Source organism: Seriola lalandi, unplaced genomic scaffold (assembly GCF_002814215.2).
Source record: "Seriola lalandi dorsalis isolate HSWRI2012SDOR001 ecotype SW California unplaced genomic scaffold, Sedor1 jcf7180002054864, whole genome shotgun sequence".
In the NCBI taxonomy this organism is placed as follows: Eukaryota; Metazoa; Chordata; class Actinopteri; order Carangiformes; family Carangidae; genus Seriola; species Seriola lalandi.
The window spans coordinates 837,459-852,458 of NW_019525417.1; the positions used below are offsets into that span (position 1 = coordinate 837,459).

The window sequence follows — 15,000 nt, forward strand, 5'->3', positions numbered from 1 at the left end:
TGTTACTGTTGACCATCTCAATGTAGCGATTTGAACTTGAAAAGAACTGAAACTATAGAGAAAAAGCATTCATTTTGTGTTCATACAAAGATGGTTACAGACAAAACCTCCTACAAAGACTGACTCAATAGATATTCTGACAAATGTTAAAAGTATGGACACAATGAAATTTTCCACCAGATTGGGAATCGAACTTAAGCCACGGTGGTGATACCGCCAAATCCTAACCAATAATCAAACAAAACTTCTCATTGTAAATATAGCCAGGATCAGATTTTGGGTCATGCTAGGGAGATTTTTTGAGTTTTGTCTTTTCTTTGAATCAAGACACACTCAATTTCAGCATATTTTGGCACCTACCTTCATGATATTCGCTTTTATAAATGACCTGTACTATTCAGTAACTAAAGAGTCCTTCCCTGACCGGGAATCGAACCCGGGCCGCGGCGGTGAGAGCGCCGAATCCTAGCCACTAGACCATCAGGGAGCTGATATTGAGCAAGATGAGTGTACAGCTGTACATGGATGAACTACTATGGGAGTCCTTATATACACTTTGATAGGTTTAAGTTAATTAGCCTAAAAGGACATACAGTTATGTTACTGTTGACCATCTCAATGTAGTGATTTGAACTTGAAAAGAACTGAAACTATAGAGAAAAAGCATTCATTTTGTGTTCATACGAAAATGGTTACAGACAAAACCTCCTACAAAGACTGACTCAATAAATATTCTGACGAATGTTAAAAGTATGGACGCAATGAAATTTTCCTCCAGATTGGGAATTGAACCTAAGCCACGGTGGTGATACCGCCAAATCCTAACCAATAATCAAACAAAACTTCTCATTGTAAATATGGCAAGGATCAGATTTTGGGTCATGATAGGGAGATTTTTTGAGTTTTGTCTTTTCTTTGAATCAAGACACACTCAATTTCAGCATATTTTGGCACCTACCTTCATGATATTCGCTTTTATAAATGACTACATGAATACACTTTGATAAGTTTAAGTTAATTAGCCTAAAAGGACATACAGTTGTGTTACTGTTGACCATCTCAATGTTGTGATTTGAACTTGAAAAGAACTGAAACTATAGAGAAAAAGCATTCATTTTGTGTTCATACAAAAATGGTTACAGACAAAACCTCCTACAAAGTCCCCCCCTCTAACCTCACCCTTGAGGAGAGGAAAGCAGTGACGACATTGAGCAAAGACCAAAACATCACAATTCTCCCAGCAGACAAGGGTAGATGCACAGTTATACTCAATACAACTGATTACCAGGCTAAGATCACGGCACTACTCAACTACTCCAACACTTATGAAACTCTGAAACAAGACCCGACCAGTGGCTATAAAAAGAAAGTGATAGAATGTCTACAGCAACTACAAAAAGAAGGTGTCATTAACAAAACACAATATTACCGGCTTTATCCCCAGGTCTCAACCCCCTGCCTATATGGACTCCCAAAAATCCATAAAGAAGGGGCCCCACTCAGGCCCATTGTCAGCAGCATAAACTCGGTCACGTACAACATAGCCAAACACATAGCCCATATCTTGGCGCCGTTGGTGGGAAACACCCCACACCACATCCAAAACTCCACCGATTTTGTGAGTAAAGTCCGAAACATAAAAATGGAACCAGATGAAACCATGGTATCCTACGATGTGACTTCTCTTTTCACCTGTATTCCAACTATGGAGGCTTCGGCTACGGTAAGACAACGACTCACACAAGACAATTCCCTGCAAAACCGAAAAAATCTCAAACATGAACACATCTGCCGGCTTCTGGATTTGTGCCTGAACACCACATACTTCCAGTTTAATGGCAAATTTTACAGACAAAAACACGGCTGCGCCATGGGCTCACCAGTATCCCCTATTGTGGCAAATCTATACATGGAGGAGGTAGAAAACAAGGCTTTGAACTCCTTTGAAGGAACAACACCGAGCCACTGGTTCAGGTATGTGGATGACACATGGGTTAAAATCAAAACCAAAGAGGTGCAAGCTTTTACCAAACACATTAACTCAGTGGACAAAAACATCAAGTTCACCAGAGAGGATGCCAAGAACAATAATTTGCCTTTCTTAGATTGTGACGTCCACATGGAAAAGGACAGGAGCCTCCACATTGGGGTATACAGAAAACCCACGCATACGGACCAATATCTACTTTTCGACGCACACCACCCTCTGGAACACAAGCTTGGTGTTATCAGAACCCTGCAACATAGAGCTGATAACGTGCCCACCAGCTCACAGGCCCAAGGGGCAGAACACAAGCACCTGAGGGTTGCCCTCACAACTTGTGGTTACCCTAGCTGGACCTTTGTGAAAACTACAGCTACTTGGAGTAAAAGAGGCCATCTATGTAAAAGTAGAGAAATCATCCCTCAACAGGGGAGGAGGTCTAAGACACCACCTATCTCCAATTTACAATGCTGCCCTTTCATCCCTTCCCAAGAGATTTAACAATCTAGCCTCTAAGAATAACAACTGTTCACAAGTGGCAAGTGACTCCAACGACCATCGTTATAACACAATAGAGCACTAACGAAGTCGAAACCAACTTCCACCAACGACAGTCATGCAAACGACTGTCGTTGACACTTGGAGCACAAAAGGGAACCAGTGACATCATCAGCCTTGTGAACGCCCACAAGAGGTTAAATACCTGGGTCTCCACACCAGAAGGTAGGACCAGTCCCAGCTTGGTCAGATGCGTACATGAACTGATGAAGCCTCTTGGATGAGAGGTGAAACGTCTTCCCAGACAAATAATCAAGTCCAGTTGTTTTTCGATTTAAAACTCCTTTAGGATACTATGACCTGGACAAATGAGAATATGCACAGGCCTATAGTTTCAGTTCTTTTCAAGTTCAAATCACAACATTGAGATGGTCAACAGTAACATAACTGTATGTCCTTTTTGGCTAATTAACTTAAACCTATCAAAGTGTATATAAGGACTCCCATAGGAGTTCATCCAAGTACAGTTTTACACTCATCTTGCTAGATATCAGCTCCCTGATGGTCTAGTGGCTAGGATTCGGCGCTCTCACCGCCGCGGCCCGGGTTCGATTCCCGGTCAGGGAAGGACTCTTTAGTTACTGAATAGTACAGGTCATTTATAAAAGCGAATATCATGAAGGTAGGTGCCAAAATATGCTGAAATTGAGTGTGTCTTGATTCAAAGAAAAGACAAAACTCAAAAAATCTCTCTATCATGACCCAAAATCTGATCCTGGCCATATTTACAATGAGAAGTTTTGTTTGATTATTGGTTAGGATTTGGCGGTATCACCACCGTGGCTTAAGTTCGATTCCCAATCTGGTGGAAAATTTCATTGTGTCCATACTTTTAACATTCGTCAGAATATCTATTGAGTCAGTCTTTGTAGGAGGTTTTGTCTGTAACCATTTTTGTATGAACAAAAAATGAATGCTTTTTCTCTATAGTTACATTTCTATGTAAGTTCAAATCACTGTATTGGAATTGTCAGCAGTAACACAACTGTATGTCCTTTTTGGCTAATTAACTTAAACCTATCAAAGAATATAAGGACTCCCATAGGCGTTCATCCAAATACAGCTGTACACTCGTCTTGCTCAATATCAGCTCCCTGATGGTCTAGTGGCTAGTATTTGGCGCTCTCTCCGCCGTGGCCCGAGTTCGATTCCCGGTCAGGGAAGGACTCTTTAGTTACTGTCATTTATAAAAGCGAATATCATGAAGGTAGGTGCCAAAATATGCTGAAATTGAGTGTGTCTTGATTCAAAGAAAAGACAAAACTCCAAAAATCTCCCTGGCAATACCCCAAATCTGATCCTGGCCATATTTACAATGAGAGGTTTTGTTTGATTATTGGTTAGGATTTGACGGTATCACCACCGTGGCTTAAGTTCAATTCCCAATCTGGTGGAAAATTTCATTGTGTCCATACTTTTAACATTTGTCAGAATATCTATTGAGTCAGTCTTTGTAGGAGGATCAATCTGCAACCATTTTTGTATGAACACAAAATGAATGCTTTTTCTCTATAGTTACATTTCTATGTAAGTTCAATCACTGTATTGGAATTGTCAGCAGTAACATAACTGTATGTCCTTTTTGGCTAATTAACTTAAACCTATCAAAGTATATAAGGACTCCCATAGGAGTTCATCCAAATACAGCTCTACACTCGTCTTGATCAATATCAGCTCCCTGATGGTCTAGTGGCTAGGATTCGGCGCTCTCACCGCCGCGGCCCGGGTTCGATTCCCGGTCAGGGAAGGACTCTTTAGTTACTGAATAGTACAGGTCATTTATAAAAGCGAATATCATGAAGGTAGGTGCCAAAATATGCTGAAATTGAGTGTGTCTTGATTTAAAGAAAAGACAAAACTCAAAAAATCTCCCTGGCAATACCCAAAATCTGATCATGGCCATATTTACAATGAGAAGTTTTGTTTGATTATTGGTTAGGATTTGGCGGTATCACCACCGTGGCTTAAGTTCAATTCCCAATCTGGTGGAAAATTTCATTGTGTCCATACTTTTAACATTTGTCAGAATATCTATTGAGTCAGTCTTTGTAGGAGGTTTTGTCTGTAACCATTTTTGTATGAACACAAAATGAATGCTTTTTCTCTATAGTTTCAGTTCTTTTCAAGTTCAAATCACTACATTGAGATGGTCAACAGTAACATAACTGTATGTCCTTTTTGGCTAATTAACTTAAACCTATCAAAGTGTATATAAGGACTCCCATAGGAGTTCATCCAAGTACAGATGTACACTCATCTTGCTAGATATCAGCTCCCTGAATAGTACAGGTCATTTAAGGTAGGTGCCAAAATATGTTGAAATTGAGTGTGTCTTCATTCAAACAAAAGACAAAACTCAAAAAATGTCCCTAGCATGACCAAAAAGCTGATCCTGGCCATATTTCCAATGAGAAGTTTTGTTTGATTACTGGTTAGGATTCAGCGCTATCACCTCCACGGCTTTGGTTTGAGTCCCAACCTGGCGCAAAACATCATTATATTCATATTTTTAACATTTGTCAGAATATCTATTGAGTCAGTCTTTGTAGGAGGTTTTGTCTGTAACCATATTCGTGTGAACAAAAAAATGAATGCTTATTCTCTATAGTTTCAGTTCTTTTCAAGTTCAAATCGCTACATTGGGATGGTCAACAGTAACACAACTGTATGTCCTTTTTGGCTAATTAACTTAAACCTACTAAAGTATATAAGGACTCCCATAGAAGTTCATCCAACTACAGCTGTACACTCATCTTGCTAGATATCAGCTCCCTGATGGTCTAGTGGCTAGGATTCGGCGCTCTCACCGCTGCGCCCCGGGGTCGGTTCCCGGTCATGGAGAGAGTCTTTACTTACTGAAAAATACAGGTCATGAGTAATCCTGTTCACACAAAACAACATATTTCTCCATCACATATGTGATGAATTCTGATCAGGAAAAAGCTGAACACAGAATAAGGCGCTTTGTCACAATACCCTGAACAATTAAACAAACTGAGAATGATCAAAATGAATACACCAAAACCTGAGCGCTACACTATCATAGATTGCTAGCATGTTTACTTATTTAGTATCCTTTAACATAAGTACCAAAATAGAATAAGTGAAGGTAGCCACTGGCACAGTTATAACAGAACTTACAGATAACAAATCAGGGGCAGTGAGTGTTGTTCTCTGTGATACATAAGGAATCTCTACTTCAAATCACTGCATTGGAAAATGGTCAGCAATTAACATAGTTCTATGTGCTTTATGGCTGATTAACTTGAATATATTCAAGTAATATAGCATCCCTTATAAAACGTCATCCAATACTGGCTCTGCCCTAGCCCCACTAGCAATGCATTCACCACTAGCGGTTAGAATTCAGTGCTCTCACCATAGCGCCCTACATTCGTTTCCCGGTCAGGGAAGACCATGTGTTATTTCTGTATGTGTTGTAGTTACAACATCAATTAATGCTGTTGTTGTGTGAAGAAGTAGTGTTTGATCATTTCCACTCTTGTTTTTGCTTTCTATCCCTGTTCAATATACTTTAATTTTATGTCACTCTTTCTTGCACTTCTTGCTCTCTGATTCTTAGGGAATGTCCCATTATTTCTCCTTCTGTGACCCTAAATCTTAACACATTGTAATTTAATACCCTCTGACAACTAAGATATGAAAGAGAGAAAAAAATGAGGTGTAAGAAAAAGGACAGCTGTCATAGTCACAATTTTCTATTTACTACATTTGGTAATTTTATGCCTTTATTACAGAGATGATAGAAAATTACATGCAACAGATGTCCCATACATACTCAAACTGCAGGATTTGTGATTGGTGACTTAATTGATAGTCCATGATGGTGCTCCTACTTTGTTCATCATGTTTGAATCTTTTGCAAAGCTTAATATAATTATTAAATTGTTGTTGACTGAGCATCTATTCTTTAGATATTTAAGATAGTTAGAGTTAAGCTAAAGTCTACTGTTTTAATTGGTCAGATGTAGACAACCATGGAAGTGCCTTTGCCAATCATTTTGATCCTTGTCAAGTTCCCATTTATATATTAAAGTTCCTTATTTATGCTTCAGGGACTTATTCACTGAATGTATGTGTATACCGTATTTCTGTGGTAAGAATGACTAATTCTGCTTTGACCTCAAGTGAAGGCAACTAGGTTCTGTGAGAAACTGCTCTAAACATGCTCACATGTAGAGTACGATAACCCAGTGTGCCACATATAGCAACTGCATATTGTGTAAAAAAGAGAAAACTACTCCATTTGACCAAGAATAATGAATACTGAATATGTAAATTCAATGCAGCCTATCAAACATGGATATTCTGTTGCTGTACAAGCTTTAAGTGGGTGCACAGCTCCCCGGTGCTCTAGTGGTTGTGGTTAGACGTTTTCATCACTGTGGCCTTGGTTCAATACCTGATAGGGAAATATTTTTATGTATTGTTTGCTAGCATTCTGGTTCCTTATCAGCAAATGTCATATTAATTTTCCTCCTGCAAACTTATATTTAATACATATATAAATGTTGGCCCACTGTTCTGCAATATGAAAGATTTTGGTATGCATCTGTCGTTTACCATGAGTTGTGTGTGTAACAGATGATCAGCCAGTGTCATTTCTACAAATGGACATATTGACAAGTCTTAATCTTCCTTATAAATGTTTGATTTGTGCTCATTTGATCTTATTGTTATCTTTAACCTATTTATTCTGTTAATATTGCCACTACTCTTTACCTCAGCACAAACTGGAAGCTAAGAATGCTGGAAATTAGAGGCCAGAGAGTTCAAACTACATTGTTTGAGAGCAATGTAATGAAACCATGCTGCAGTTAGCATTAGCAAATACCAAATCATCCTTTCTTTTGAGGTTTCAGTCAAGTGCAAACTATAGCCGTCTTGAGTTGTTAAAGACTTATATAGCGCATTAACAATTTGGAAATTTGTGTTCACCAACATGCAAACAGTGAATATCAGTTCACAGTGTATGGGACAGGCCCAGGGTAAGCCAAATTTTAGACCTGTGATCAGAAAAGGCTTTTAGATGTATTGTTTTGCATCATAGTCTCATACACTAATAACATATGACAATATTGTAATGCTCTGGCCTCTATGCCATAACTGAGTTTTAAGGACTAAGTTCATAATGTATTAGAAGAAAATAGAAAACAAGAACTATGGTTTTCTAAGCTTGTATTTTGGATGTGGAGTTTGGAAACTTGCTTATTCCCTTTACTGATCTGGTCTCCTCACTACGTTAAACTCAGGGAAAGAGCCTGCTAGTTTCTGTAAGAGTACATGTATAAGGCCTGTACATGCACGCATACTGAGACTCTCACAGCCATATACTCAGTTCCTTACCAATCTCTCACATCTATAACTCTCCAACAGTCCTCACAGGAGTTTTATGATCCCAGGTTTGAAGTACTTGACTGTATCTTTATGACCAGCAAAGCCCAATAACTTCCCTCCGTCCTGTGGAGCAGCTCATTGTGTATTCATGGCCTTCACTGGAAATATGCTAAGAGGCTTTTCAGCGAGACATGGGGCTGTTGGTGATAGCAGACCAGCCACTGAATGAGAGGTCTTCTCGGCCCTGACCCTCTCCCCAGCTCCTCCTTTCATCCCTAGATTAATGGCACAGCCAGAGACTCACACTGCTGCTCTCGTCTATTGTGTTCTATTCATCCGCCTTTACTGCCCCTTTCCTCCTACCTCCCCCTTGCCATAATTTGCTCTGGTCTAGCTTGCTCAGAATATCATCTTTTTCAGTACTCCTTAAAAATCATTTTTAAGTAGAAGAAGAGAAATTAGATCGGATCTGAACACTTATATGCTCGCTGCTTGTAGTAAGGTGTTATAGTTGAGGTTGATTCATTGTGTACAGGAGATTTCACAGGTTGTAACTTTCTGTAATTGTCATTACTTTGATTTGATGATAGTCAGGTTATGCTCCTTATTAGGTATTCCCATATGTTACAAATGTTAATACCTCAAAAAAGTCTAAACACTCTTTCAGAACACAAGGTGGCAGTAGAAGAATACAGAAAAAGAAAGCTTCTCTGTACTGTCTGTATAAACTGAGAAGAGCATATCATAAAAGAAAACCTTTTTATTCCACTTAAAGAATGATTTTTTAATGTGTTTTCAGCTAATTTTCATCTGGTCCTCTCTGCTGTATTGAAGAAGAAGCCTTTAAATTATTCTGAATGAACATCATGTTTTCCCAGACGCCTGTCTTTTCTGTCCTTGGCTGATTGATTATTGGGTGCATTGCTGTTTTCAGGATGGGCGTGTTCGTGTCACCCTGCTGGCACGCAGCACAGAATACAGAAGGATATTAAACCAAGTGGAGGTGAGTCCAGCTTCACCTTCCCTCTCTCCCTCTCTCTCTCTCTCTGTCTCTTTCTTCCTTGCACTTGTTCTTCTCCCTCCATCTTTTCTTCCACCTGTCCTCCTTTTCCTTTCTTCTGTTTTTTCTCTTTCCCTCTTTTTGTCTCTTTCTCTTTGTTCACTTTATACAACTCTCCCATTCCCTCAACCCCTCCTTTCCACCATTGATTTACTGTCCGCCTCTGTTAAGTGCCTATTTAAAATCTTATTTGCTATAAACAGTGAGAGTAAAAAAGGCTTGTGATTTATATGGTCACTGCCCATATTTGTCTCCTCTCTCATTGATCAGACAACACGTCCCTCTGTTGTTGTTACAGCTGGTAAATGCCCTCAAGACTGTGCCTTTACTGGAGGTCAATGTGGTGGACTACAAATACAAGTGAGTTATAGAGTGCTCACCACATTACTACAGGAGCTATCCAGTGCTGCTTAGCACTGGGGATGTAACAGTGCTGTATAATAATAATAAATAAAGTGTTTAGCTTTTTAAATTGTGTAATATGACAGTGTTCACACAATGAAGGTGATTGATGCCTGTCTTTTAGGGATGTTCCCTTCCTGGAGCAGTTGAGGATCACCCACAACTCTGACATCTTTATAGGGATGCACGGGGCAGGTCTCACACACCTCCTCTTCCTCCCTGACTGGGCTGTCATCTTTGAGCTGTGAGTGACACTTTTTGTCTACCTGTCTCCCTGTGTGTGTGTGTGTGTGTGTGTGTGAGTGTGTGTGTGTGTGCGTGCGTACGTGCGAGCGTGCGTGTGTGTGCGCGCACATGTGCGTGTATGTGTGATTGAGTGAAAGAGAAAAAAGACATATGTGAACAAGGAGAGCGATGGGTTTGGCAGCATGCTCTGCCCAAAGTAACCCTCAGCCACTCGGTGTATGACTGTGAAATACTGCCTAATTAACCAGGCATTCATCACACCTGGCTACCCTGGGTAGAGCAACCGATTGGAGAGTGTGTGTGTGTGTGTGTGTGTGTGTATGTGTGTGTGTGTGTGTGTGTGTGTGTGTGTGTGTGTGTGCGTGTGCGCGTGTGCGTGCGTGCGTGCGTGTGTGTCTGCACGGGCATGTTTGGGAGGGCATTGTGTACATTTTGGTGAGTGATATAGCGAGAACCACAGTGGGCATACAGAGAGAGAGAGAGAGAGAAAGATGGAGCAAGAAAGAGTGAAAGTGAGGCAGACCGAGGAGAGCAAGAGATAAAGTGTCTGCATCTGTCCCTCCCAGATATAATTGTCAGGATGAGAGCTGCTATCGAGATTTGGCTCGGCTGCGGGGCATTCGATACGTGACTTGGCAGAAAATGGACAAAGTGCTCCCACAGGACAAGGTAGGGGAAACTCCCGTACCAACCATCAGCTCCTGAGCACCTCAGCATGAGCTTCCTCAATTCATCTCACCCATCTCACATATACACATGCTCAACGCACTCCCATGCACAAATTATGTGCAGTTATAGGCACAGCAGAACAAATGTATAGACTTCACTTCTCACTTACGTTGTCTGTCTGTCACTTGAGAGTACAGCCTGACAATACAAACATACACATATGCTCTCTTGTTGTGTTGTTTCCTCATGCTTTTATATGTCCATTAACTGTGTACACTCTCCTGTAACACTTCTGGCAGGGTCACCATCCCACCCTCGGCGACCATCCGAAGTTTACCAACTACTCTTTTGATGTGGGGGAGTTCATGCGGCTTGTGCTGGAGGTAGCCGATTACGTCACACACCATCGCAAATGGCAGCGCCGAGCCCTTCATGATGAACTCTAAAGTCTCTGTGAGCGGAGAGGGGGACACAAACATCTGGCTGCTGAAGAACTCTTAACACAAGGCTGCCTTTTGCTATGATCAATAGATGCCGGCAGTGTACGTTTGGTGATTTAAAAACATTTTTTTTTTTTACGTTACCTCATTCACCAGTGGTCTGACAGAGTAATTGTCACCTCCTGTCCGCTGCTTTGATAAGTCTGGATAAGTGAAAGCAGTATGGTGGACAACTCGGGTTTGAATAGCTTCCATCAGCTCTATTAGTGTCAAATCAGTTAAAGGACGAGGCATGTGCAGTCGAAGCATCTGGAGAGCGATAAGACGTGTCCTATGTTTCTTCATTACCTCCACTGCATCTACTTCTTTCCACACCAACAAAGTTAGCTAATGAGCAGCTGTTACAGCGTCCCTTCACATGCGACATCTTGTCACATTTGATCAGTGTCAACTTGATGTGAGCGTCTTCAGAGCTGTTGACAATCACACCAGAGTTTGTGAGCACATCCAGCATCCACCACTCTAATACGATGCGCAGTATTGACATGCTGGATTTGCGCACATACTGTAGTTGCAAACTTACTTACTTACTTTTGCAGTTAGTTTGACATATTGAAATGATGTGGTTTAAAGTTATGCTCACCAACAGTAAAAACACTTCAAACAAGAGACAGAAGGTAAGTGAGACACTCCTATTGCCAAGAGGCTTTTTTGAATCAGTATTTGTGTTAAGTGAATATGCAAGTACATTAATATTTTAAAACACTTTATTATTAAGTATTGTGAAACTTATTTGTTAAGTTTCAACACTCCATTCGTTCTCAAAACATAATGGCATTTTGTTGTCATCTGAATGTCAAAACTATCCAATAGGCTTTTTAAATCTGCCTTTTACTATGGCGTCTTTATTTGAAGTTTACATGGTTTTCTTTTACATTTGTCACAGTCATTATTTAAACATGTGTCTTGTTGGTTTGATGGAATATCCTTTTGATACTGATGTCTCTTTTACTGTAATCTCCTTTGCACTTTATCAAAGGAAATGCATGATCAGTATGGTCAAATGATGAGGGTGCTTCCGCCAGTTGTTACCTTTCCTAAAGCCTTTTGTATGCTGTTAGTTTGATATTTTACAGTGAATTAGTCTGAAAGAGAATGAGCACAATTCGATTGCAATCTGATGCAATGCACAAGAGTATTTTGAGAGATCAGAGGATCATTTCCGTGTTTCTTGGCCTCTCCATGAGCTTTATGTTTTATTTATCGATGAGACCATGTACAACTGAGTCACACCGCCTCGGTCAGGGCTTTGCTAGTCTTGTAGGCAAGTTCATATTCTAAAGCTGTGGTAATATTTTGAAATAAATAATTCTAAAAAAAATGCTGAAGCATGTCTTCCTGTCTATGTCGGCCATATTAGGCATTACAGATTTAATTCATCTTAATTTAATCAATCATCTTTTGAAGTCTGACCTTGTAGGGTATAAACTGAAACCTCGGTCTTGCCAGTTCTTGCTGATGCCAGACAGCTCTTTGCTGCGGGTTTCATTATTTTAGTGAGTTCAGGTCTAAGGAGGAAAAGGGCTCTTCGCAAAAGGGCACTGGTTCAGTTTTTACTGTCACCATAATAAATCTAGGTGGCCTCAAAAACTACACGAGCGACCAGTGACCCACTATAACCACATGGGGGCAGTACAACACCACACATGAGGCCAGAAATTCACCCTACGCTGTTTGATCGTCCCTGACAGACTTGTTTCAACAGTGTATAGAGTGAGAATAATTTATGCTCAAATATATCCACTGGGTCACAAGAAGACAATGTTTGTTAAATTGTGTTTGCTCCAATATCACAAGTTTGATGTCAGCAGTCGCGCTCCTGCACGCTCTTTGCGGATGTTGTGTCTGAACTTTCGGAGTATTGACAGACACCGGGCCTGTCTGGCATGGACACTATTTATGGCCCTGCTCGGGTTACTGGCAGTGACCTCGTAAAGAAATGAAGAATCTCTAAGCAGAGGGGGATCAAAAGCAGAGGAACCAAGATGTCTGTTCTCATTAACCTTCATTGCGGTTCCAAATCGATGACCAAATCCTGTTTTGTAGCGCAAAGCCTGGCTGCTGGGTGTATCCAATATGGAGCATCTGATTGGAAGAAAAGACGTCAGAAAATGAGGAGCACACCCGACCACCCAAATCGCCTTTCGATGTTAAGTGGGAAGCCTGAGGAAATACAGTTAACAAAGTCAAACTTTCTCCTGTGTGCGTGCGTGCGTGCGCGCGCGCGTGTGTGTGCGGGCTCGTTGTGCGCACAGTAGAACTTTATGCTTCATCGGCCGTGTGAGCGCAGCTTGTGTGCGCTCGCGTAATTAGAGGTGGCGCAGCAGACACAGTTTCTCTCACCTATCATTAACAAACAGGCACCACGCTTCCTGCCTCCGGCCTCGGTCTGAGGTCCTCTGGAAATTCACCACTCACAGCTCTTCAACCGCCCCGCTTGTGTGGCCTCCTTTCGTCCAGCCGTAAGTAATGATGTGTTTTCTTTTAGAAATGTTGAATGACTTATTTCTGTCGCCTTCAGTACAGGCCTGAAACTCATTTAGAAAACGGGCAAGTGATCTGATCGCAAGCAAAGGTGGAGGTTTAGTCACTGGGTTGGAAGCTGCGAGTAAAGTCGTGATTCACACTTCAAAATTAGAGGGAAGTTCATACATTGCGGTCTTTACGATTTTAGTTTTCAAGCGCGAGTTACCCCACCAGCTGCTTTGTTTTGACACCCCCCACCTCAGATGGATTCCTTCAGGACTATCGATTTAGGAGGAAGACATATTACTCAAGTTATGAGCAGATATTATCTCCCCTGGGGGAATAACCCCACAGGAGATCCTGTAACCCCTCGTCTCTGATACATGACACGTGAAGACGCCTTCTGCCTATGCTCTTACCTTTACCACAACACCGCAATATACAAGGACGATTCTGCAAACCTTTAACATGCCAGCTCTGCTTAAAAACGGGAAACTGAAACTGATAAATACCTTGAAACATGTTAAGAAACCCGCTGGCTCTGTAACAACAACTAGAAACGTAATTGGAAGTAGAAGGGGAGTAAATTAAATTTCACACCGTTCAACCTCACACTCTAAAGTCCAGTAAAGTGTTTAGGTCACATGATGCGTTTTCCCCTGATACTATCTGACCCCTCTGAGGAGAGATAGATGAGATAAGTGCTACGGGCTGTTGCATCCATTAGCTGCCTCACTTTAAGATAAAAGGCCTCCGATCCCCATTGCGACACACAGGTTCGGTTCTTGCCGGTGCAGACAGGATATATTATGTTTTATCAACTTTCGGGAGTTTTTTTTCTTCACTTACACTTTACACAGTCAAGCTACTTTTGTCTATTTTGTCTGCAAACTGGATTAACTACTTGACAGCAAAGCAAGCGCATAGAAAAGCCCATTGACAGGACAGTCTGGAGCTGTCCAACGTGCTGAATTTATATGCAGCGCGTCTGGCTCTGTTTAAGGTGCTGAAACTAGTTTTTTTTTTTTTTTTTAAACTTCAGTTTAATGTTTTTTATCTGAATCCTGCAACTAAAGGGCTGCGTGTGCCTCAGTCCTGGCAAACCTACACCACTGTCTAATCTGCTCTCAGTTCAAACCCAGACTGATCGATTTGTAATAGATTCAAGCCTAGATTAATCGGTTGAAAATAGAACAACACTTTCTCACTGCGCACAGGTAGCAAAAACTGGGGTGAGGACAGTGCCAGACAAGGATGCCTGAGATTGCTCTGTGTTGCTGTCCTGAAACTCATTACAGTTCATGGTACATGGCTCCTTTTTCTTTCTTTCCCTCTTTCTTTCTTTTTTTTACTTTGGTTCTATGTATCTTTAAAAAACTGCCAACAAAAACCCCCACTGACACAGGGCCCACCGTGTGGCCCAGTAATGCTGGCAACAAGGCAAGGAAGACATCTAAATGTATCGGATACTCCTCACCTTGGGTCGTTAGCAGACATCGACCTCCTCTAAGTCTTAACGACTGCAAATACAGCGCAAAGCAATCAATCGCCATCAACACACCAGAATAGTCCGGGGATGAAATAATTGATAGGCTGTCTCCTGGTGCGTAACGGAGAGGCGGCGGTGATTAAATTCTGTTTAACATCTCGGTGGGGGGTGGGTAGGTGGGGGGTTACACCATCCGCGCATATAGACGAGCACAGGACCAAGTATTGATATCCAGACACCATCTGTAACATGATCGACGTGTGGAAGC

At 41.3% G+C, this 15,000-nt stretch overlaps 1 protein-coding gene and 3 non-coding genes across 5 annotated transcripts in view; 3 read left to right on the forward strand and 1 right to left on the reverse strand.

Moving 5' to 3' along the window:
• eogt (EGF domain-specific O-linked N-acetylglucosamine (GlcNAc) transferase) overlaps window positions 1–12,098 on the forward strand; it is a 23,262-nt gene extending 11,164 nt beyond the window's left edge. For both annotated transcript variants that reach the window (XM_023427847.2, XM_087179778.1), the window contains 5 exons: window positions 8,835–8,903; window positions 9,259–9,320; window positions 9,487–9,606; window positions 10,175–10,277; window positions 10,577–12,098. In XM_023427847.2, the coding sequence (XP_023283615.1) occupies window positions 8,835–8,903; window positions 9,259–9,320; window positions 9,487–9,606; window positions 10,175–10,277; window positions 10,577–10,723 (501 nt within the window). In that variant the 3' untranslated portion in view covers window positions 10,724–12,098. The remainder of the gene's footprint in view (window positions 1–8,834; window positions 8,904–9,258; window positions 9,321–9,486; window positions 9,607–10,174; window positions 10,278–10,576) is intronic.
• Window positions 416–487, reverse strand: trnae-cuc (transfer RNA glutamic acid (anticodon CUC)). Its single transcript has one exon. It is a non-coding gene; the product is annotated as a tRNA-Glu (tRNA).
• On the forward strand, window positions 3,038–3,109 carry trnae-cuc (transfer RNA glutamic acid (anticodon CUC)). The gene has a single exon. It is a non-coding gene; the product is annotated as a tRNA-Glu (tRNA).
• On the forward strand, window positions 4,218–4,289 carry trnae-cuc (transfer RNA glutamic acid (anticodon CUC)). The gene has a single exon. It is a non-coding gene; the product is annotated as a tRNA-Glu (tRNA).
• Window positions 12,099–15,000: the final 2,902 nt, after the last annotated feature.